The 26,131-nt window shown below is 46.2% G+C and overlaps 1 protein-coding gene across 1 annotated transcript; it reads left to right on the top strand.

The window, feature by feature from the left end:
* Nucleotides 1-15,228: 15,228 nt before the first annotated feature.
* On the top strand, nt 15,229-23,971 carry LOC115541542 (L-lactate dehydrogenase B chain). The gene is made up of 8 exons (XM_030353279.1): nt 15,229-15,413; nt 19,384-19,514; nt 20,455-20,572; nt 20,734-20,907; nt 21,183-21,356; nt 21,677-21,794; nt 22,129-22,252; nt 22,997-23,971. Exons 2-8 carry the CDS (start codon nt 19,389-19,391, stop codon nt 23,162-23,164), a joined length of 1,002 nt encoding a protein of 333 aa, XP_030209139.1. The 5' UTR covers nt 15,229-15,413; nt 19,384-19,388; the 3' UTR covers nt 23,165-23,971.
* Nucleotides 23,972-26,131: the final 2,160 nt, after the last annotated feature.

The raw sequence follows: 26,131 nt of genomic DNA on the forward strand, positions 1-26,131 counted from the left end.
GCCAAGTTCTATGAAGATTGGACATTGTAGTGTTCTCGTGCAGTGTGTTGTAACCCTGACTTAACACAGAGTTAAACCGTAGCCAATGAAGACAGAGTCGTAGTAAGGTTGACCATTTACTGTCACAATTCCTCATGAACAGACGGTGAAAACTGCAAATAAAAGAATACAAAAATACTGAATGTACATTTGACTAAACAGCATGTTGTACATAGTTGTAAATAATAATATGAACTGTCTAACACTGCATGAAGACATTCTGATGCCAATTGCATTGATTTTAGTTTGTACACAATTGCTAACCAAAACGTTTTTAACAACACATCAAACATTATTTTTAAATAAATCCACTCTAATATATTATCTTAAACATGTCTTGCATTGATTAAACAAACTTACGGCATTGCCTCTTAGATGCTTTCATGTGGATGCTAGCGGATTACAATCAGAAGATGCACATGTCTGCCATTCCTTCTACAGAGGTAAGATTTTTAACAGGAAATTACGTCACAGGAAGTGACTAAACCGGAAGTGAAATAATAACAAACCTAAAACGGCAAAATAATATGAATTTATACATTGGCTTATTTTAACTGTAAAGTAATTATTCACATCCGTTTTTACATATACATATTTAAGAAATCAATGTAAGAATATTAAATGAGTGCCAGGAGAGACAACACAGACATAATTTGTGGCCTGTGGAAATTTTCAACTGATTTTGACAACTTGCAACATGGCGGCCAAGTTCTGATGCAATGAGAAATAATTCATAAGCTACATAAGGAGGTCTGGCAGTATCCTCAGACATTAAAAATAAGTTTGAAATGTACTCATGTGAAGAGAGAGGAGTTAAAACACGTCTTCATTAATTATAGCTTCCCCTATAGGTCAATGGTCACCAAATTCATTGAGTGTCCCCCTGATGATGTTATGGGTCTATGTATCAAGTTTGGTTATGATATGTCAAAGGGATGCTGAGATATTGGCGTGTTTCCGGTTTGGCGGGTTCGCGGTCGAATATCATTGGCTGTCGCGGATATTTCTGCAAGAAATAATATACTAGCTATACGGGGAGGTCTAATAGTATCACTAGACATTGAAAATAAGTTTTAAATGGACTCATGTGAAGAGAAAGGAGTCAAAACACATCGACATTAATAACAGCGCCACCTAGAGGTCAAAGGTCACCAAATTCATCCAGTGTAACCTTTATGGGGTCATGGGTCTATGTACCAAGGTTGGTTATGATATGTCAAAGAACTGCTGAGATATGGGCTTACTTCCGGTTTGGCCGCTGCGCTGCAAAATTTGATTGGCTTTAGCGGGCAAACGGTTTTGAATTTGACAAATCTATTCGATGTTTTTCATCAAGGATGGCCAGAAGATCATGTGTGCCAAGTTTCGAGATGATTGGACAAGATTTGTGATAGGAGTAGCATTTTGAAGGTTTTTGACATAAACCAAGATGGCGGACATATACGTCATGGCGCAATGACGTCATAGGATGTGTTGAACTGGGCTTGGTTCAAGGAATCCAATGATACCTGGTTTGTGAAAATTGGTCGAATAGGTCAAAAGTTATGAACATGAATGCATGCCCAACTTTGACCTGTTGGTGGCGCTAGAGCTGTTGGGCTAGCGACCTTAGATTGGCTTAATGGGCTAATGGGGCAGTCCTGAACAAGTGTGCCAAATTTCACAACTTTTCGCCAAGCGGTTCTATGGGCTGCCATTGACTCCAATGGCAGCATAATAATAATAAATATAGCTGCGAGCAGCAATGTGGGTGTCAAGCATAATCGGACTCGGTAGGCTAATTCTGCCGGATGGACGCAATCGGCCAGGGGGCTACATGACGACCGCCTCGGAAATCGGCAATACCGACAGCCGGTGGGATGAGTAAATGGGAAAAGGACCCCACCTAGAGGTAAGGGCGCAATACAGTCTGCCTGACAGAACAAATGTCACAAATACATAGGGGTATTCGGAACAATATCTCTAAAAGAGACACAATGTAAACAAGCATCCGTTCTGGAGGTGGTTCGTGAAGCATCTAATCCAGAGGGAATTGCAGTTTATATAGTAGGTGGGCGGAATGGTAAATTTAGTCATTGTTGCATTATACATTAAGTACCGCTTGACGCCACACGAGTGCAGTGTCTGCCCATTAATGAGCGCCACACGAGTGCAGTGTCTACCCATTAATGAGCAACGTCAAGTTTGATTGGCTGTCACGGCCAAACGGTTTTGAATTTGAGAAAGCTGTTTAATACATTTGTTCAGCTTGGTCGGAAGATCATATATGCAAAGTTTCATGAAGATTGGACATAATTTGTGGCCTGTGGGAATTTACAACTAATTTTGACAACTTTCAACATGGCGGCCAAGTTCTGATGTTACAATGAGAAATAATTTATAAGCTATATAAGGAGGTCTGGCAGTATCCTCAGACATTAGAAATAAGTTTGAAATGTACTCATGTGAAGAGAGAGGAGTTAAAACACGTCTTCATTAATTATAGCGCCCCCTAGAGGTCAATGGTCACCAAATTCATTAAGCGTCCCCATGATGATGTTATGGGTCTATGTTTCAAGTTTGGTTATGATATGTCAAAGGGCTGCCGAGATATTGGCGTGTTTCCGGTTTGGGGGGTTTGTGGTCAAATATCATTGGGTGCCGCGGTTATTTCCGCAAGAAGTAATATACTAGCTATACGGGGAGGTCTGATAGTATCACTAGACATTGAAAATAAGTTTTAAATGTACTCATGTGAAGAGAGAGGAGTCAAAACACATCGACATTAATAACAGCGCCCCCTAGAGGTCAAATCTCACCAAATTTATTCAGTGTCACCTTTCTGGGGTCATGGGTCTATGTACCAAGGTTGGTTATGATATGTCAAAGGGCTGCTGAGATATGGGCTTACATCCGGTTTGGCGGCTACGCCGCCAAATTTGATTTGCTGTAGCGGGCAAACGGTTTTGAATCAATCGATCAATTCGATGTTTTGTATCAAGCATGGCCAGAAGATCATGTGTGCCAAGTTTCGAGATGATTGGACAAGATTTGTGATAGAAGTAGTATTTTGAGGGTTTTTGACATAAACCAAGATGGCGGACATATACGTCATGGCGCAATGACGTCATAGGGTGTGTTGAACTGGGCTTGGTTCAAGGAATCCAATGATACCTGGTTTGTGAATATTGGTCGAATAAGTCGAAAGTTATGAACATGAATGCATGTCCAACTTTGACCTGTTGGTGGCGCTAGAGCTGTTGGGCTAGCGACCTGAGATTGGCTTAATGGGCTAATGGGGCTGTCCTGAACCATTGTGCCAAATTTCACAACTTTTCGCCAAGCGGTTCTATGGGCTGCCATTGACTCCAATGGCAGCATAATAATAATAATAATAATAAGAATTCGTACGAAAACAATAGGTTGTCTCGCAACATAGTTGCTTGACACCCAATAAATATAGCTGCGAGCAGCAATGTGGGTGTCAAGCATAATCGGACTCGGTAGGCTAATTCTGCCGGATGGACGCAATCGGCCAGGGGGCTACATGACGACCGCCTCGGAAATCGGCAATACCGACAGCCGGTGGGATGAGTAAATGGGAAAAGGACCCCACCTAGAGGTAAGGGCGCAATACAGTCTGCCTGACAGAACAAATGTCACAAATACATAGGGGTATTCGGAACAATATCTCTAAAAGAGACACAATGTAAACAAGCATCCGTTCTGGAGGTGGTTCGTGAAGCATCTAATCCAGAGGGAATTGCAGTTTATATAGTAGGTGGGCGGAATGGTAAATTTAGTCATTGTTGCATTATACATTAAGTACCGCTTGACGCCACACGAGTGCAGTGTCTGCCCATTAATGAGCGCCACACGAGTGCAGTGTCTACGCATTAATGAGCAACGTCAAGTTTGATTGGCTGTCACGGCCAAACGGTTTTGAATTTGAGAAAGCTGTTTAATACATTTGTTCAGCTTGGTCGGAAGATCATATATGCAAAGTTTCATGAAGATTGGACATAATTTGTGGCCTGTGGGAATTTACAACTAATTTTGACAACTTTCAACATGGCGGCCAAGTTCTGATGTTACAATGAGAAATAATTTATAAGCTATATAAGGAGGTCTGGCAGTATCCTCAGACATTAGAAATAAGTTTGAAATGTACTCATGTGAAGAGAGAGGAGTTAAAACACGTCTTCATTAATTATAGCGCCCCCTAGAGGTCAATGGTCACCAAATTCATTAAGCGTCCCCATGATGATGTTATGGGTCTATGTTTCAAGTTTGGTTATGATATGTCAAAGGGCTGCCGAGATATTGGCGTGTTTCCGGTTTGGGGGGTTTGTGGTCAAATATCATTGGGTGCCGCGGTTATTTCCGCAAGAAGTAATATACTAGCTATACGGGGAGGTCTGATAGTATCACTAGACATTGAAAATAAGTTTTAAATGTACTCATGTGAAGAGAGAGGAGTCAAAACACATCGACATTAATAACAGCGCCCCCTAGAGGTCAAATCTCACCAAATTTATTCAGTGTCACCTTTCTGGGGTCATGGGTCTATGTACCAAGGTTGGTTATGATATGTCAAAGGGCTGCTGAGATATGGGCTTACATCCGGTTTGGCGGCTACGCCGCCAAATTTGATTTGCTGTAGCGGGCAAACGGTTTTGAATCAATCGATCAATTCGATGTTTTGTATCAAGCATGGCCAGAAGATCATGTGTGCCAAGTTTCGAGATGATTGGACAAGATTTGTGATAGAAGTAGTATTTTGAGGGTTTTTGACATAAACCAAGATGGCGGACATATACGTCATGGCGCAATGACGTCATAGGGTGTGTTGAACTGGGCTTGGTTCAAGGAATCCAATGATACCTGGTTTGTGAATATTGGTCGAATAAGTCGAAAGTTATGAACATGAATGCATGTCCAACTTTGACCTGTTGGTGGCGCTAGAGCTGTTGGGCTAGCGACCTGAGATTGGCTTAATGGGCTAATGGGGCTGTCCTGAACCATTGTGCCAAATTTCACAACTTTTCGCCAAGCGGTTCTATGGGCTGCCATTGACTCCAATGGCAGCATAATAATAATAAATATAGCTGCGAGCAGCAATGTGGGTGTCAAGCATAATCGGACTCGGTAGGCTAATTCTGCCGGATGGACGCAATCGGCCAGGGGGCTACATGACGACCGCCTCGGAAATCGGCAATACCGACAGCCGGTGGGATGAGTAAATGGGAAAAGGACCCCACCTAGAGGTAAGGGCGCAATACAGTCTGCCTGACAGAACAAATGTCACAAATACATAGGGGTATTCGGAACAATATCTCTAAAAGAGACACAATGTAAACAAGCATCCGTTCTGGAGGTGGTTCGTGAAGCATCTAATCCAGAGGGAATTGCAGTTTATATAGTAGGTGGGCGGAATGGTAAATTTAGTCATTGTTGCATTATACATTAAGTACCGCTTGACGCCACACGAGTGCAGTGTCTGCCCATTAATGAGCGCCACACGAGTGCAGTGTCTACCCATTAATGAGCAACGTCAAGTTTGATTGGCTGTCACGGCCAAACGGTTTTGAATTTGAGAAAGCTGTTTAATACATTTGTTCAGCTTGGTCGGAAGATCATATATGCAAAGTTTCATGAAGATTGGACATAATTTGTGGCCTGTGGGAATTTACAACTAATTTTGACAACTTTCAACATGGCGGCCAAGTTCTGATGTTACAATGAGAAATAATTTATAAGCTATATAAGGAGGTCTGGCAGTATCCTCAGACATTAGAAATAAGTTTGAAATGTACTCATGTGAAGAGAGAGGAGTTAAAACACGTCTTCATTAATTATAGCGCCCCCTAGAGGTCAATGGTCACCAAATTCATTAAGCGTCCCCATGATGATGTTATGGGTCTATGTTTCAAGTTTGGTTATGATATGTCAAAGGGCTGCCGAGATATTGGCGTGTTTCCGGTTTGGGGGGTTTGTGGTCAAATATCATTGGGTGCCGCGGTTATTTCCGCAAGAAGTAATATACTAGCTATACGGGGAGGTCTGATAGTATCACTAGACATTGAAAATAAGTTTTAAATGTACTCATGTGAAGAGAGAGGAGTCAAAACACATCGACATTAATAACAGCGCCCCCTAGAGGTCAAATCTCACCAAATTTATTCAGTGTCACCTTTCTGGGGTCATGGGTCTATGTACCAAGGTTGGTTATGATATGTCAAAGGGCTGCTGAGATATGGGCTTACATCCGGTTTGGCGGCTACGCCGCCAAATTTGATTTGCTGTAGCGGGCAAACGGTTTTGAATCAATCGATCAATTCGATGTTTTGTATCAAGCATGGCCAGAAGATCATGTGTGCCAAGTTTCGAGATGATTGGACAAGATTTGTGATAGAAGTAGTATTTTGAGGGTTTTTGACATAAACCAAGATGGCGGACATATACGTCATGGCGCAATGACGTCATAGGGTGTGTTGAACTGGGCTTGGTTCAAGGAATCCAATGATACCTGGTTTGTGAATATTGGTCGAATAAGTCGAAAGTTATGAACATGAATGCATGTCCAACTTTGACCTGTTGGTGGCGCTAGAGCTGTTGGGCTAGCGACCTGAGATTGGCTTAATGGGCTAATGGGGCTGTCCTGAACCATTGTGCCAAATTTCACAACTTTTCGCCAAGCGGTTCTATGGGCTGCCATTGACTCCAATGGCAGCATAATAATAATAATAATAATAAGAATTCGTACGAAAACAATAGGTTGTCTCGCAACATAGTTGCTTGACACCCAATAATAATAAGAATTCGTACGAAAACAATAGGTTGTCTCGCAACATAGTTGCTTGACACCCAATAATAATAAGAATTCGTACAATAACAATAGGTTGTCTCGCAACATAGTTGCTTGACACCCAATAATAAGAATTCGTACAATAACAATAGGTTGTCTCGCAACATAGTTGCTTGACACCCAATCATACAAAAACAATAGGTTGTCTCGCAACTTTGTTGCTTGACACCCAATAATACTTCCTCAATAATTAATAGTTCCCTAACACAAACAGCTGACTTGCAAATCCCAGCTTCTGGAACAAGCCCTTGTCATGAACTAATGATTGCTGAAGTGCCCTGAGCCAGCAGGCGTTATGTAACGTGTTTGCTGAGGCAGAGCATCAAGGTGACCCCCTTCGTCAGACCGGGCGGTACATAATGGACGGCCCCTTGTGACTGCATACCAGCAGGTCCTGATAACGGCCCTGATTCTGATGTCTATTCTGGGGGCTTGTCTGGAACGTTGGCTAGCAGAGGGGTGATGGAAACAGCTGTGTCGCGGGCAGGGCCAGCTCTCTGAGCTCTGGCTAGGCAGAACCAGCTTTCCATGCTGCCCTACTTTGTTAGTCTGAATCACAGCAGCCCCTCTGGGCGCATTCTACAAAAACATTGATGGATGCGGACAGCTGAACTCAGAGGAGAAGCAGAGAGTAGAGCTTTAGCTAGGATTCAGCTTTCAGCCACACTGTCTTACACAGAGAAATAGTTTGGTTCAGTACTATTAAAACCAGAAATCCTATTTCATCCTAGCTATCTTTGTTGTATAAGGGGAACCTAGCAATTGTTAGAACATCCTTGCTGTACCTGCAGCGATATATTGTTGTTTCTCTTTCTACTGACAAATGTACTTATTGTTAGTCGTTTTTTTGCAAAAAAGTGTCTGCTAAATGTAAATGTATAAGGATTGTATAGTCTTTGTTAAGTCAAATATCAAGGTCAAAAGTCCAAGAAAACTCCCCAGAACAGACAAGAACAGCCCTTGGAAGTCTGACACACAAACTAGCCTTCAAACTGCGCTCGAACGAAATTGAAAAAAACAGCAATCTGTGTTCTAGTTTCCCCACAATATCAGGTTTCATTTCCAGAAGGATATCTCTCGTCCTCAGAAACACTGCGGGGGGGGGGGGGGGGGGGTTCACAGAGTCCACAGAGTCCACCCATTGTCTCCCCACCCTGGTACTGGTCTGGAGGTCACCCTGAAGTCCTGGGCCCAGTCCACGTGGTTGCGGGGGGGGGGGGGGGGGTTTAGCACAGCGGGGGTTGGAGGAATGTTTTGCTGGAGGCGGCGTTTGTTCCAGCTCAGCAAGAGGGGACTGGAGATGGGAGGGTGGACTGGGAGGGTAGCTAGACAGGAGAGGGGACAACAGATCTCCACACTTGAAATCTAAAACTAGATGTCTGCAACATCTTCCCTCAGGCTGAATCGGATTATCTTGCTCACACAACCTATTGAGTGTTGAATCTCTAAACACAACCTAATGAGCCTTGTATTACTTAACACAACACAATAAGGATTATATTACTAAACGGCATGACAGAAAAACAACTTGTCAACGTGTTGAAGTTGTTAGAAATTCAACTTGTTGTAATGGCAGCAAGGTCATGGATGTTGAGTTACTACTTTGGCAGCTGCATGGTAGGGAGCTTCCCCTTTAAATCCCCTCTGACTGGAGAGGATGCAATTACATGGTCTTCTTTACTGGTTTATCATTCGTTAGGTTCTGCAAATAAAGGTATAAAACTGCCGCTGCAAATCATTTCCTGCGCTTAAAGGGCAACTTCACCCATTTCACATAAGCTTTGTATTTTTAGAACCCCCCGCATATTTTTGAATGGTCTAGCATCATTTCCTTATTTTCTGGAGAGACTGGAGAGATCCGTATCGATCTCCAACACTTCCTGTTTTTTATGACGCAATATGACGATTTTTGCGTACAAGAAAATAGGAAGTGTAAGAGGGGATGATTCTCGTACGACTACAACCACTAGTCCCACCCCCCTCTAGGGGGTGGGACCCACTGACGCTACAGACCTATTAGAGCAGTGCCAGTGGGTGGGACTTCACCAGCAGAAACTAACATCCACAGTGTCTGAAGCTAAGATAACAGAGGCTGTTGATAAAACTGAAGTAGGCCTACATTGGCGGAGGGTACTCGATCTGACATAGAAGATAGCTCCATGCAAAAGTTCACCATTTCGAAAGAAATAGACGAGGGCTGCCGTATTTTCCGCACTATACGGCACACCGGATTATCAAGCGCACCTTCAATGAATGGCCTATTTTAGAACTGTTTTCATGTATAGGGCGCACCGGATTATAAGGCGCATAGAATAGAAGATACTGCAGTCAAACGTTTGACTGGGGTTGCGTTATGCATCGACCAGACCGAGCTGTGCTAAAGGGAATGTCAACAAAACAGTCAGATAAAGTCAAACTTTATTAAGCGTTCTGACAACTCCGGTCACTCCCATGGTAACGATGTTCAAACGTTAATGTGCATATTAACAATATCTCATCAATATCAATATCTCTTAACAATAAGCTCACTTTTTCAGTTCATTCCCCGTCTACGAATCCCTCGAATTCTTGTGTGTCCGAATTTAACAGTTCGGCGAGTACGGCATCCAACATGCCCGGATCCCTCTCGTCATTATCCGAGTCAGTGTCGCTGCTGTTGACTGGCAGTTCAGTGATTATTCCTGCCTTCGTGAAAGCTTAGACCACAGTTGAGACTGTTATATCAGCCCAGGCATCCACGATCCATTGGCAGATAGTGGCGTAAGTCGCCTGGCGCTGTCTCCCCGTCTTGGTGACGTGTGTTCGCCTTCTTGGCCCCGTCCACACGAAGCCGATTTTTTGGGTGAAACCGCATAAAAAGACGCTTTTGGTGGACACGGGCTACGGCCACACCAAACGCGTGTAACGTGCTTAACTTGAAGCTTGATCATTGTGTGTCACAAAAATGGTTCAACGCGCCAACGCGCCTGTGGCTGTGCTGGATTTAGGAGTCCGAGGTAGGAAACCCAAATGCCGCCGTGTTTGGGTGCATGATAGAGTTTAGATCAGGTTAGATTAAATAATGTCGGATATAAATAACTATAATCGGGTTAAATAACTTCACATGGTGTGTCTGGTGTGTTTCCAGCATTCGTAGTGTTGATCAGCAGATAGTCCGCCAAGACGTTGAGGTTGCTTAGCAACCAGAGACGCTGTCCATGCAAGTGAATGGAGCGTTCCCTCTTCGTCATAACAATCAAACCAAACATCCTTCACATTCAACGAGCGAACATTATGAAATTAAAATGCACATTTCTCGCTAAAAATGTTTACATAAACGCATTTAATTGCGTAACTATGTTACTATTTCCACCCAGAATAAAGAAAGATGTCGGCCGTATGCTTCTGTGCAAGCGTCACTACTCTAGTGACGTCGGTTCAAGCTCCACTCTGATTTGTTCCATTAGTAGATGGAACAAGGAGGTGTCCGATAGGCGGAGATGATCAGCGGGAGTGGCCGCCAGCGAAGCTGTGCATGGTGGGAGTTGTTGTCTTCAATCCACAAGCGCCAAAAAGTCACTTTCTGCCTTTTCTCGGTCAAGACTGCACGAAGTAGAATTTTATTTTATTATTCGACTACATATAGGACCCAATTGCAATACATATTCATGCCTCCACCGGTGAAATGCTCCTTTAACAAACAAGTGTAGTCCTAAACTAAAGAGTGCATCAGTGCTGTGATCCAGACACTGGTTATTGGGTGTTCCCTCCTCAGGCGTGTCTCTGCGTTATCATTTTGACGGTGGGGTTTGACGTCGGCCCTGTGGGGTCACAGGCCAGACTGTCCTGGGGTGGGTCAGCTACGAGGCCCCCCGTGGCCGTTCGCTAACGACCAGTCTTTACGACTCAGACGACGCATGATAATGACATCGAGTGACCCCCTTGTTTTACTGGACACGCACTGCACAGGAAACTCCCCCATCGTCTCATCGACACCAGTTGGGTTGGTGGGACACAGAGTAGTCGTTGAAAATGGTTCAAAGACTCAAAACTCACTTCCTACTCCCTTAACCCCCCCCGATTCCCTTACTCACTTATTGTCTGTTGTACGTCCTGGCATTGACTAAGTACTAGGTACTTGCAAGTACTATGCATCAAAGATAGCTAGGATAAGATGCTGCACATTGCTATGGTAGCAAGTACGTAGTATACAGGGAATGGGTTAACCTAGTGATTGTTAGTGCTTGGCACTTGTTACTATGAACATCCTTACTGTACCGACAGCGATATATTGTTGCTTCTCTTTCTTTTGACAAAAGAACATATTGTAAGTCTCTTTGGATATTAGCATCTGCTGAATGCCCTCAATGTCAATATGACTGGCTGTACTGAGTCGTGTTGAGCAGACGTTATCTTCTGGTTATTCAGGGGATTCCTCAGGAATGTCCAGAATCAACAGCTGCACTCCGGGGCTTAACTTCCTGTTTTCCCGAAACGTTCCCAAATAGGATGAGCAGGGATCTGACTGAACAAGGGCTCACCAGATCTTTCTGCTCGGGGACACCACCTGTAGAACAAGGAGCTGGTCGATTCAGGGACTGGTTCACATGAAAGGAACAGAACAGGAGCTGGAAGCACTGGGAGGATATTTAGTTCCAGTCAAATCCTCATGAATGCTCCTCCTGTCTCTTAAATAAACAGAGCGGGTAGGAAAATACGGGTCAGTGATCGCTCAAGACAGTTTAAGAAATGCGGAACGTGGGTCTGGCCTGGCAAAACTTGAACGTGTTTGTGTGTGTGTGTGTGTGTGTGTGTGTGTGTGTGTGTGTGTTTTTTTGCGCATGTGTGCCTGTGTGTGTGTGTGCCAGTGTGTATGTCTGCATGTGTGTGCATGTGCCTTTGTGTGTGCATGTGTCTTTGTGTGTGTGTGCATGTGTCTTCCTGTGTGTGTGTCTGTGTGTATACGCCTATGCCTGCATGTGTGTGTTGGTGTGTGTGTGCCTGTGTGTGTGTGTGTGCCTGTGCATGCGTGTGTGTGTGTGTGTGCCTGTGTGTGTGTCTGTGCACGCATTACACTTTCAAAGATCCTTCAGAGATAAAGAAGCAATAAAATGTCAGCCCCCAGCAAAAACCTTCAGATGGCTCCAAGGTGGCCCCGCTCCCTGATAGACGACGTGTGTTACATGTCAACAAGCCCAGAGTCCGACCTTCCCCACGCCCCAAAGGACAGCATGGAGCGTGGAGGACCGCCCCGCTAAGGTGGCTGGGTGTTACCCGGGCCCACGCATCACCGATGACCCTCAGAACACCGTCTTCTGGAGGGGAGGGGAGAACAGGAGACCAGTGACCCCCAGAAGACCACCTTCTGGAGGTGAGGGGAGACCAGCGTCACCATTGACCCCCAGAACACCGTCTTCTGGAGGGGAGTGGAGACCAGTGTCACCGGTGACCCCCAGAAGACCACCTTCTGGAGGGGAGGGGAGACCAGCATCACCGGTGACCCCCAGAAGACCACCTTCTGGAGGGGAGGGGAGACAAACAGCAGAAGGCTGCGTCGGTTAGTGTGGAGATGTGATTGTGTGTTTGCGTGGACGTGTGACTGTGTGTGACAGAGCTCCACCGTACATCAACACGGAGAACATTCTTTACATTGAACCCGTCTAACCCTAGAACGTATGGCCCACACGGAGTCACATGTTCAATTAGGAAACGAAAGCCTTCCACGCATGGAGCCTTAGCTCATGACTTTAATTTCCACATTCCTTACTGTCTTGACCTAAATGTTGCAACCTAATAAGTCGGACAGAAGGGAAACAGGGCGTTCGCCAGCCTGTTCGCAGGCTGTAGGGATTCTTCATTACAGGGGTTGTGTGGTCTGACTGAGTGCGTGTGTGTGTTTGCTACCGCACTCCGTTTACAGGTCATCTGTAGCGCTGCAGTGGTACGAACAGCAGCTCTGGTGGGGCCTGGTGTTCAAGGGCGTCACCGCTGCTCTGAGATCTGCTGTTCTGCGTCCGATGACGTCCACAGCAGCCTGGGAGAACCAGGGAGGAATGTTCCCCCGAAGGTCAGCCGCTCGATGGGGGTCGGTGAAGTCTTGTAGTGCAGGTGGTGATATGGTGGGTTGTGGTGGTCAGGGTGATGGGGGGGCGAAGGGGAGGTGGAGGAGGTGGGGATGGAGGAGGAGTAGAGGTGGAGGAGGAGGAGGAGGAGGTGGAGGAGGAGGAGGTGGAGGAGGAGGAGGTGGCGGTGGAGGAGATTGTTTTGGTGGAGGAGGAGGTTGTGTTGGAGGAGGAAGAGGAGGCGATGGAGGAGGAGTAAGAGGAGGTGGTGGTGGAGCTGATGGAGGAGGTGTGATGGAGGAAGAAGTGTGATGGTGGGGGCTGGCCACAGAGACACAGGGATGCAGACGTAGCCTGGGCCCATCCAGGCGTGAGGAGAAGGTCAGACTGTTATATAACGTTGTGATAGGCCACACCTCCTAGCGCACACCCTGGCCCTCGTCTAATCACGTCGTCGGCTTCTCCCGTCCCTCAGCCCCCCCCACCCCCCCCCAACACAATGTCCTCTCTGCAGCTGACGGGCACCACTGAGGGGATCAGAATCCTCAGATCTGATTGGACCAAATAATAGTGAAAACATGCTCTGCCTCCACTGCCTCCTATTGGCTGGCGGGCCGCAGCATCACAGCGAGGGCTGTGTGCAGCATCAGGAGACGGAGGGGGGGAGGGACCCAGCCTGCCTCTCTCCCCCTACTCTCTCTCTCTGTATCCCCCCCCCCCTTCTTTCTACCCTCTCTGTCCCCCTTTCTCTCTCTCCCCCTCCCTTTCTCTCTCTTCCTATCGCTCTCTCTACCCTCTTTGTCCCCCTTTCTCTCTACCCTCCTGCTCCCCCTCCCTTTCTCTCTCTGTATCCCCCCCCCTTCTCTCTACCCTCTCTGTCCCCCTTTCTTTCCCCCCCCCCAATCCCACCCTGCTCCCCGCTCTGTCTCCCTTTCTCACTCTCCCCCTCGCTTTCTCTCTCTCCCCCCTCCCTTTCTCTCTCCTCTCTCTTTCGCTCTCTCCTCCTCCCTTTCTCTTTCTCCCCCCCCTGCCTCTCTCTCCACCAATCTTTCTCCCTCTCTCCGTCTCTCTCCCCCTCCCGCGCCTCCCCCCTCTCTCTCTCCCCCCTCTCTCTCTCCCCCTCCCTCTCTCTGCTGATGAAGAGGGCAGGGAGAGAGGCTCCATTCATCACCACCGTGCTGTCAGCACACGGTGAAACAAAGGGACCCATGTGACGTAGCGCCGCGCTTTACATCCCACAAGACCCACCTCCACCAATCACATTCAAGCTTCACATTCCACAAGGCACGAATCCACCTATCCCGTTCAAGCTTTACAGCCCACAAGACATGCCTCCACCTATCACGATCAAGTCCAAGCTGAGAGGTTATTGGTCACGGTCATGTGCAAATTTGCATTTAGTTTGAGAAGCTAGATAAACTAGGAAACGGTTATAAATAAATTATATAATATATATAAACGAGATGTCGAACCAATCTTTCTGAAGAACCTCTCAGTTTAAGTTTACATTTAAATTGAGGGCGTTTAGCAAAAGCTTTTATCCAAAGCGACTTACAATAAGTACATTTGTCAGAAGAAAGAGAAACAGCAATATATCTCTGTCGGTACAGTAAGGATGTTCATAGAACCAAGTGGCACTAACAATCGCTAGGTTAACCCATTCCCTGTATACAACAAAGATAGCTAGGAAAATAAGTAAGAAGCATATGAAGTCAGTTATTACACGGTGAAGTTAGATTTATGATGGTTGTTCTAGCACACCTGTTTTCCCTTTCTGGCCAGATGCAAAACTCTCTTGGGTACATACTGTACTGTACTTCTACAAGAGCAAGAGGGAAGTCAGTCTCCTGCTTTACACCCACAATGCATTTCCCCATCAACAACTAATCGGTACGGATTAGGATCAGGTCATATCTAATAATATCATCCAGGCCTGCAACAGCATGGAGCCTGCAGGATTTAGTGGAGCTCGGTCCTGCAGGAGGTAGACCGTAATAAATGGTTCATGGTTCAGGTGAAAGGTCCATCCATATCCTGGTAGATCTAAGAAATGTGCAAACAAACCACTCCTTCCCCAGGTAGACATAATGGTATTCACAGTATAGTGGGAATTTACAACCTAAACCGCGTGTGATGCATGCTCAACAGAAACACCTCCCCTGTGGCCAGAAATGTGACATTTTTCATTCATAAAATGCGTTTAAACACAAAAAAGAAAAGGTGCACCATTTGTTTAAACGATGCATTTAAACTAGGTGCCCACCGCGTTGTTCCAGTCCCACTCTGTAAACCATGTGACAGATCTGGCACAAAAGTCTCGCATCCCTTTGCACCCGTCCTTGAATACCTCCCCCCCCTCCCTCCCTCCATTTCAACCTTTCGCCTCGCCACTAAACACCATCTCTCCAGCCGACCAGTCATCACCTGCCTCCCGTCTGACCAAACACAGCGAGGATACCCTGTCCTACAACCATCAGCCATAACAAGTACGTAACCTGCCGTTATCTGCCCTTTCGGGTTGTATTTATCTGGGTATCCTCGGTGTTTTCCTCCGGCTCGGTGCTTCGTGCGCAGCCCCACGTCAACCATGGAAGCGCGCTTGGATGGGAATGCGCTCTGGAAGCAGAGAACAGCTCCATTAATGAGACTTAACGTCCAAGTAATACTGAATATGTGGACGGTCACGCGTTGTGCTTAGATGTGTGATGGTTTGCGTGATGTCGGAAACTAAACTACAGAAAACCAGTTATTTGATGAGCACGGATCTGAGCCTTAGATCCAATCCTCTGTACAGTAATGTTGTACAAAGGACTGGTAGCTTCTGCTGCTAGCCGAGCTCATCCAATCCATACCAATGAACAACCATGTACAAATATAGATATATTAATTAATAATACAGAAGGTTGTATTTTGTATTTAAACTGTTATTATTCATTATGATTACCGTTATACACCAAATTCCTCCCTCTGATATTAAGGCAGACGGTAATGAACTTAGTGAACTTGTAGTGAACGTGAAGTAACTGAGCTGTTTGGTGGTCTACAAGTCACCCCAAAGCATTAGGTCCAGTGGTAGAGTCCGGCCCCGGGTCTAGTTTCCTATCATCCCTGGGGGCTGATGGTGGTCCAGCAGAACTCGTCGTGATATAATCGATAAAGCGGCTGGTTTACACGCGACGTTTGTAAAAAAAGAAAAGAAAAAACAATAGGGATCCAACCTGTTGGCTTGGACCCCTAAAAAGCGTGTGTCTTATCGCGACGCTTGTAAAACGTGTGTCTTATTGTGATGTTTGTAAACGCCCCCTATTGGTCGCTTCCAGCATTGTTTCGGAAAATAATTTGGTAAATGTTGAACTCTTTTTACATATGAGAGAGAGAGAGAGAGAGAGAGAGAGAGAGAGAGAGAGAGAGAGAGAGAGAGAGAGAGAGAGAGAGAGAGAGAGAGAGAGAGAGAGAGAGAGAGAGAGAGAGAGAGAGAGAGAGAGAGAGAGAGAGAGAGAGAGAGAGAGAGAGAGAGAGAGAGAGAGAGAGAGAGAGAGAGAGAGAGAGAGAGAGAGCTCTGCTTGTGGAGGCATGCTTAAAGTAAACAATCATATTCCACGTAGAGCCAAGCGGTGGCTAAGTTCTGCATCTTGTGAAGTACTGCTGTGTGTGTTTTTAGTGTGTTTGTGGTGTGTGTCTGTGTCTTTTTTGTATGTGAGTTTGTATGTGTGCTTGTGGTGTGTGTGGCTATGTTTTTGTGTGTGTGTATATGTGTCTGTGTGTGTGTGTTTGGGGGGTGGGGTATGTTTATATGTGTGTGTGTGTGTGGCCCTCTGGGTATGTTCTTGTAGTATGTTCATGTAAATTAGATCAAATATGATTATCGTTGAGAATATTAGAGGCTAGAGGTTTTTTTGTTTTGTGAGCAGCTGTCACATGTGTCCTAGCCTTCACGTTACTCATGTAAACGAAGACAGACCACACGTGACTGAAGCACACTGCGCAGATGTGTGTCAGTCAACTGAAACAAAAATACCCACAATGACAAGATGGCTGCCAGCACAGAGTCGCTCAGAGAGACCTGGGTCACACCTGGCGTCCATGTTGTTGTCTATTGTTGTTCTACTGACTTAAAACTAAACTGATGATCAGAAAACTTCGAAACTTAGCAGCTCAATATCAAACAAAAACAGGTCGGAGGATCCTGTCTAACATTTAGTTATTTGTTTCTCAAATACACAGAATCTGGTTTAATATGAAATATTCATCCTGAATTCAAAATTGTTCCCCTACAGATATTTCGGTGTTTTATGTTTTCTTACCTTTGGTCGTTGTTACAACTCAAAGGTCACACAATCACATTAACTGATACAGAATTGGTTGTGAGTTGTTTTGGAAAACAACAATTCTAGCACATCATGTGTGTACAGACAAAACAGATGGGACATCTAGATTCCTCGAATCCCTCGTCCTAAATACCTAGAATACAAAAATACGTTACTCCACAGATACTGCTCAATACCAAATGACCCTCAAAGAGAGTTAAAGAAGTTAAATAATTTCTCTCCAATTCTCCCCAGTGAGATGACGTGTCTTCAAGTCCAGGGATCATAATGATAACAATATCTGTTTTCAGAATTCCTTCACATGTTTATTCCGTCATATTTGCTTTCTATGAACATTACACATGTCATCCGCTATAGTTGGGGTTAACACTGCCTGAAACCTTCGCTTACTCAAGAAATCTGTTCTTATTAGTTAAGTTTTACAAAATAATATCAGCCATCTTATGATAGGTGGTGGTTATAACATTGATGGATTAGTTCTAATCCACCGATTTTGAGTTTATTACGGTCTTGTTGAACACCTCATGCCTGGTCTGTGGTTGAGCAGGATCCAGCCTTCCATGTTCCTCTGATGACAGGGATGGAAGGGACAGCCAGACCATGCCAGGTATATGTGCGTGGGCGACAGATCTGCTGAACACGACTGTACCGACAGCGATATTCAATTAATTTCAATTGTATTTTTATACCCCTTAATCACAGTTCCTGTCACAAAGGGCTTAACAGGCCATACATTTATGACTCTAGCCCTCAAGGGGGCAAGAGAAAGCTCCCTTAATGAGCAAGGAAGAAATCTTGAGAAGGAATGCAGAGTGGGGGATCCCTCCTTCTAGGGATAGTCTGGAGAGAAATGGGTGCCATCATTGGCATACATACAGGCAAAAGATTTAAATCGGTGATGGGGTTCTGGCCGGTTAACCGAAAGGAGAGTCCAGGCATTCAGTTAAAGCCACTGAGATATGCCAGGCATCCAGTCGCAGTCACCGCAACACGCTAAACTGACCGAATAATGAATTAGAAGGGGAAACACAACAGTCTGTCAGTCGGAGCGTCTCCCACCCTGAAGACATAATGTCCAGGCTCCTCGCTCGGCTGAGAGCTCCTTTCTGTAAGACCTTCTCTCGACCTTCGATTGGACCTTTTTCATTGGGCCTTTACAGTTTTTGTTTTCCAGTTCATAGTTGTCATGTTGCCTGTCTGCGGGGCAATGCTACAGTTTGAGTGCCTAACGACACGGTGTATTCATGTTTGTGTGTTTGTTTGTTTGTGAATGTGTGTATGTGTGCAGTTATTCAGGTGATTTTGTTGGTCTTTGCCTTGTATAAACAAGTGTGTGTGTTGACAGCATGTGTGCAGGTCCTCGAGCAGAGAGCCGAGCTACTGTTGACTGTAAACCAGAACTGTGGGTGACTGTCTGTCCCCTTGGTATCACTTCCTTATTGGCTGACCCCTTGACCTTTCTGTTGCCTTAGCTACGCAGGCACAATTGGGCTTGTGTTACTCCAGTTCAGATGTTGTGGCATTTCCTTCATTCTTATTCTTTTTTAACTCAATATGTAGAAACAAGCTTTGTCTCTTTCAGTCAATACCGTGGACAAATTATAAGTAAACGTTTTTATGGTGAACTTCCATTGATTAAATTGGTAACGCTGTTGGCTAATGTTAGCTAGATTGGTATATAGTTATGTTAATTACACTCGTTAGTTATTATATCCTGTGTAAACTGTTTGGATGGGGCAGGCACTTTAAAAAAGTACTTGGCCGGTGATTGGATGAGCCATCTGTCTAACACGTATCACATAGTTTCTCATAGGAAAATGATTGGCCCAAACACTTTACTCGTTATCTCGTGAATCCAACTGCCTCTCAAGGTCAAGTCCATAGTGGCCTACGTGCATCTTTTTCAAAAAACGGTAATAAAAAAATGAGCTTCAAAAAGTTGTATTGCAAAATGAACTTATCTATTCTTGTCCCCCCCTCCCTCCCTCCCTCCCTCCCTCCCTCCCTCCCTCCCTCCCTCCCTCTTCCTCACTCTCCCTCCTTCCTCTCCCTTCCTTCCTCCCTCCCTCCCTTCTCCTCTCCTCTCTCCCACCTTCCCTCTCTCCTCCCTCCCCCCTCCCTCCCTCAGCCATCATGTCTGTGCTGAATCAGTTGATGACCCCCACGGCGGGCGCGTCGGCGGAGCCCCCCAGGAACAAGGTCACGGTGGTGGGGGTGGGCCAGGTGGGCATGGCCTGCGCCATCAGCATCCTGCTCAGAGTAAGTGACCCCCTCCATCGTCTCCCACATCAGAGCCCAGATTTAGGCCCAATCCCATTTCTACCCCTTACCCCTTCCCTTTACCCCTCCCCCTTGCTTTGAAGGGGTAAGGGGAAGGGGTAATGGGTAGAAATGGGATTGGACCTTAGTTTATCCTAGCTATCTTCGTTGCATACGGGAAATGGGTTAACCTGGCAATTGTTAGTGCTTGGCACTTGGTTCTAATAAAATCCTTACTGTACCCACAGAGATGTATAGATGTTTCTCTTTCTTCTGACAAATGTACTTATTGTAAGTCGTTTTGGATAAAAGTGTCCGCTAAATGCCCTAAATGTAAAATGTAAATGTCAATGATTAAGAAACTAAAGTCTGAGATTAGACAAGCAGATTTTTTATTTTTTTCTTTCGTTTCACTAACATTTGTTCCGACCAATCACGTCGCCGGGGGCGTTTTTATGTTAGTGCGTGATTGGCTAACAGTGAACACACAGTTGGCCAGCATTGGTCAACTTTTCCCTCAGCCTCTGGGAAGACATGCGACAAAACGCTTGCAGACATAGTGTCAGTAAAGTTTCAAATCACCACCATATCAGAGGATCAGAGGTTCTGCTATCTTATCAGTGTTGGCTGAATGTTAGTATAGCGTATTATCAAGCTAGAATATGAGATATGAGCGCAGGGAGATCAGAGAAAACTACAATGAGTCGTTCTAAAGTCCAGCCTTCACTTTAAACTTCATCTTATCTTTTCTAAGATTACATTGGAAAATGATTGATCTGCTAACAAAGATGTTTCCTCCTGTCCTATGTGCGCATCGTGTGTGTGTGTGTGTGTGTGTGTGTGTGTGTGTGTGTGTGTGTGTGTGTGTGTGTGTGTGTGTGTGTGTGTGTGTGTGTGTGTGTGTGTGTGTGTGTGTGTGTGTGTGTGCGTGTGTGTGCAGGACCTGGCTGACGAGCTGGCCCTGGTGGATGTGATGGAGGACCGCCTGAAGGGAGAGATGATGGATCTCCAGCACGGCAGCCTCTTCCTCAAGACCTCCAAGATCGTCGCTGACAAAGGTCAGCAGGTCACCAGCCGCATCACACTGAGGACAGCAGCACTTTATACTAGACACACTGATGATTCATTTGTTGAGTGTTTAAGCATAGTCTGCTCTCTCTCTCTCTCTCTCTCTCTCTCTCTCTCTCTCTCTCTCTCTCTCTCTCTCTCTCTCTCTCAGACTACGCGGTGACGGCTAACTCCCGCCTGGTGGTGGTGACGGCGGGCGTGCGACAGCAGGAGGGCGAGAGCCGTCTGAACCTGGTCCAGAGGAACGTCAACGTCTTCAAGATGATCATCCCCCAGATCATGAAGCACAGCCCCAACTGCACCCTCATCGTGGTCTCCAACCCCGGTACGCCCCCCCCCCCGACACCCTGGACCCCCCGGTGGGGAAGAGTGAGACAAGAGTTTAAAGTTACTCGTTAATGAGCTTAAAGTAACTTGTTAAGTTACAAAGTAACTTAACAAATGACTTAACGAGTTGAAAGTTACTTAAGATACAAAGTGACTTTGCGAGTGAATTAACGAGTTGAAGGTAACTTGTTGTGTGCGTGCATGTCTTTGTGTTTGTGTTTGTGTGCGTGTGTGCCTGTCTGCGTGCGTGTGCATGTGTGTGTGTGTGTGTAGTTGACGTGCTGACCTACGTGACCTGGAAGCTGAGCGGTCTCCCTAAGCACCGCGTCATCGGCAGCGGCACCAACCTGGACTCGGCGCGCTTCCGCTTCCTGATGGCCGAGCGGCTCGGGATCCACGCCACCGCCTTCAACGGCTGGGTGCTGGGGGAGCACGGGGACACCAGCGGTGAGGACACACACACACAGACGCACACTATCATGCACACAGACTCACAAACTAACACACACACACACACACACACACACACACACACACACACACACACACACACACACACACACACACACATACATATATTACACGTACAGACAAACAAAGAGACCTACACTCACTGTTCTCAAGCAGGAATATAATTGTGTGTGTGTGTGTGTGTGTGTGTGTGTGTGTGTGTGTGTGTGTGTGTGTGTGTGTGTGTGTGTGTGTGTGTGTGTGTGTGTGTGTGTGTGTGTGTGTGTGTGTGTGTGCGTGTTTGCGTGTTTGTGCAGTGCCCGTGTGGAGCGGGGCCAACGTTGCGGGGGTGAACCTGCAGAAGCTGAACCCGGCCATGGGGACGGACGTAGACAAGGAGGGGTGGAAGGCCACGCACAAGGCCGTGGTGGACAGGTATGGGGTTACCATGGTTACCATCATGGAGACATCCTAGAACAGGACTTAGCATTGGTTATGCTAGTAGGCTAACAGGACATCTGGTGGTGGATTTTGGGCTCTGGGACTGTTAGCTTGAGATGCTAACCTCTGCTCTGGGGCTGTTAGCGTGAGACGCTAACCTCTGCTCTTGGGCTAGTAGCTTAAGATGCGAACCTCAGCTCTGGGGCTGTTAGCTTGAGATGCTAACCTCTAGCAGAGATGCTTGGTGTTGTGAGACTAAGACCCAGTGTCTCTAACCTCTGCTCTGGATCTGATCCGGCGTGTCTAACCTCTGCCCTCTGCTCCTCAGTGCCTACGAGGTGATCCGTCTGAAGGGATACACCAACTGGGCCATCGGCCTGAGCGTCGCGGACCTCACCGAGAGCATCGTCAAGAACATGGGCCGCATCCACCCCGTCTCCACCATGGTCAAGGTGAGGGGGAAAGGGCCAGGGGTCACCGTCAGGGGTCAAGGGTCAGACCCAGGGGTCACCGTCAGGGGTAAGGGTCAGGGGTCAAGGGCCAGGACCAGGGGTCAGCATTAGGGCGCAGGGCTCACCTTCAGGTGTCAAGGGTCAGGGCCAGGGGTCACCGTCAGGGGTCACTGTCAAGGGGCCGGCCTCGGGGTCACCGTTAGGGGTCAAGGGTCAGGGCCAGGGGTCACCGTCAGGGGTCACTGTCAAGGGGCCGGCCTCGGGGTCACCGTTAGGGGTCAAGGGTCAGGGCCAGGGGTCACCGTCAGGGGTCACTGTCAAGGGGCCGGCCTCGGGGTCACCGTTAGGGGTCAAGAGTCAGGGCCAGGGGTCACAGCCAGGGGTCAGGCAGAGGGGAAGTGGACGGAGAGGGAGGAAGACAGGTAGATAGAACAGACAATGGGGAGACAGGAAGACAGACAGGAGGACAGACAGGAGCCTATACAGGAGGACAGAGTGCAGATAGACAGGCGGAGACAGGATTACAGACAGGAAGAAGGAGAGATAAGACAGGCAGATGGGGAGGGGAGGGGAGAAATGAAGACGGACAGAAAGAAAATAGGAAGAGAGACCGAGAGGGAAGAGAGAAAGACAGACTGACTGACAGGAAGAAAGTATGGAAGGCAGAACAAAACGATCAATGAAGGTATGTATCCATGTCTATGTATATGAATGTAAATCCGTCTCTCTCCCCCCCTCCTCCAGGACATGTACGGCATCAGCGAGGAGGTGTTCCTGTCGCTGCCCTGCGTGCTGAACGGCGGCGGCGTCGGCAGCGTGGTCAACATGACCCTCAACGAGGACGAGGTCGCCCAGCTCAAGAAGAGCGCCGACACTCTGTGGGGCATCCAGAAGGACCTCAAGGACCTCTAGGCACCTTCCTCCCCTCCTCCTCCTCCTCCTCTCCCCCATCTCCCCCCCCCCCCCCCAGCCACAGCCCTGCCTACCAGGCCCCGCCCTCATCCACACACACAGATGCAATACAGTTACCTTCAGGTGTCCCCGAACAACGCTCTCCGCCCAGCCGTGGCAGGTCTAGTGTTCTATGCCTCCTAGTGTTCTATTGGTGTGCTCACAGTTCCCTCGTCGTCTCGTCTGATTGGACCACACCTTCCGAATCGGAAGTGGACCCGTCCACGTCACACAAACACACTCACACACACACGTACGTACGTAGTGATACTTTCTGTTGTGTTGTTTCCACCAGCACTGTCCCACTGTTGTTACCAGCAGAGGTGTGTTTGAATCCCTGCTAGGAATTAGCTATTTGACCCCTGATTGAAGCGATGACTTTGTTTTAGCACTTTTAATAGATAACCTTGAGGTCACAGGTAACCATCACCTGGTTAGTTGGTTGGGCACATAGTGGACTCCCATCACCTGGTTAATCTCCCTGTACGGGACCAGTTTAGTAGACAGTAACCAGCTGTATTGAGATAGTCCCTAAATTATAGAGCCTAGTTCCAGTGTCTAACCACCATGGAACCATATGACTCTATGAGCAGGATGATCTGTTTAGCCAACAGAGAAAATAATGGTAGAAAAAAATATAGCAAGCAAGCAAAATTATTCCAAAGTCCAAATGTGTTATTTTGTTGTATTTGGAGTACAATAACACACCTTTGTTGTAAATGTTGTAAGTGGTGATACGTGGGTTAATAAATTACAATCCTTAATGTGTCCGTGTGTGTGTGTTGTGGTTTGCCAGTACAGTAAACAAAATCTAGGAACAACAGTTCCCCCTAGTGGTGGATGTTATTACAACAGTACATTATACAACATATAGATAAACGTGGTTTACAAAAGAGGAACATTAAAAAAGTTTTGATCAAAGCTGTCGATTAAACTCCATTTCATATAAAAAAATATTTTTTGGAAAGTAACTCATCACCACACAAGAACGGTACAAAAGGTTTATTCATGGGAAAAAATAACACAAGATTGTAAAAGATGGGATAGGAATATCACAAATCGTGAAGTTAACGACATTAATTTAAAATATTTGACTTGCAACGCGAAAACTGCTGGACAGGCGGACACGGCTACTTCATTAGGTCGTGATTTCCAAATCTCGCGGGTTGAGGAAAACGGGTAAAAAAGTTATCGTCCTCGGTCTCGCGAGACTTCCTTGAGACAAGCGGTCGGTTTTCACGGGCAGAAACCGTTTCCCGAAGCGGAGCCCGAACGGATTGTAGTTGAACGGACTCCGCCGGTCGTTGCAGAGCAGTTGACGCTGCTCGTCGTTCCCTCTCAGGGAGATGCACGGGTTGTGGTTCTCCGGTAAGATGTCCGTTAAATCCGTCCTCTTGGCCACCGTCAGCTCTGAGAAACTGGTCGGTCCGCGACCTGTCGGGAAAACACGAACTTCACTTGAAAACGTTGACTATTGTCTTCCTGTTCGGCCGATATTGGATTTCCAGCCAACGTTGCCTACATGACATACTAACTAAAAAGTAAGTCGAATTATTATTAATGAAATTATTAATTATAATATTAGCAGGCTATTTTATATCCGAATTATTTCAGTATTGGCCCATGTAAATAGATTGACAAATAAGCATTTATTACTGTTATTTAAAAAAAATTAAGTATGAATGAACCAGAATACCAATTTAAAGCAGTAGTATAAAATGTAAATATTCGGACGCACCTGTCGCGAGGGGCCACTCCGCAGAGCTCGAGCCCCGCAGGCTCCTGGCCGACGTCCCGTTGTTACGCATCAGAACTATCGCGAGAACCAACACCGGCGATAGACTTCTCATATTTCGCGCAGGTTTTTCTTCGTCGTATTTCAAACAGTCTGTAGGCTGCAGTTTGTCTTTAGGAGTGAATGTTTTTTTTCCTTGCTGCTCAACCGGACTCTAAAATGAAACATGCCTGATGTTTACCTGGCGGGTATTTTATACCTCCGCTAGGTGACTTCTGGTGACTCCTGGAGGCGAACGCCATAAATTACGTCTGCGTCTCGAGCCACAAATTGCGGCGCAGTAATGAATTATTTATCAGAATTTCCCGGAAATAGACCATTACCTTTCGCTTTCAGCTGAAATCATCCTCCATTTGGAAATAAGTACATCTACGAACACACGGGTTGTAGACCGGATGTGGTATTCCGGAGTATTTTCCTTCCTAATACAAAAGCTATAATCGTGTGTTTATTTACAGTTGTGTACAACAGTTGGTACAAACCCAGGAACATTTTCAGCATCGAGTTGGTATCAGGAAACCAACCAATGGGCTTAATTCTTGATAAAGATTAGACGACACACCTAACATAACACACATACATACACACACGCATAACACACACACACGCACACACACACACACACACACACACACACACACACACACACAACACACAACACACACGTATAACACACACGCACGCATAACTAACACATAACACACACACACACAAAAACACACAAACTCACACATAGAAAAATACACACAAACACACACACATTTTCAGATGCCCAAAGACCTAAACAGCATTCTGAGTTCCAGTGTAGAAATGAGGATTAACACTAATATCTAAATAATGTGTCCATTTTTCCAGATTCAGAGTTCTTTGACGACATGCCTTCGACTCCCTGCAGACATCCAGTGTGGTCCAGCAGCAGGCGGGCTCTGATAGGCCGGACAATCCTCCCTGTACACCAACACTGCGCACACTTTCTTTATGAATAACCTTACTTAATATTGATGTTAGTTTGTATTTTGTTTCGGAAACATAGAATGGTGTTTCTTCACCATTAGGCTGAAATCTGTCATCATAGTATTCTCTTTTTGTAATCTAGTAATCTCCTGGTTAAGGTTAGGGTATTAGTATCGCTC

This window comes from Gadus morhua, chromosome 4 (assembly GCF_902167405.1).
Source record: "Gadus morhua chromosome 4, gadMor3.0, whole genome shotgun sequence".
In the NCBI taxonomy this organism is placed as follows: Eukaryota; Metazoa; Chordata; class Actinopteri; order Gadiformes; family Gadidae; genus Gadus; species Gadus morhua.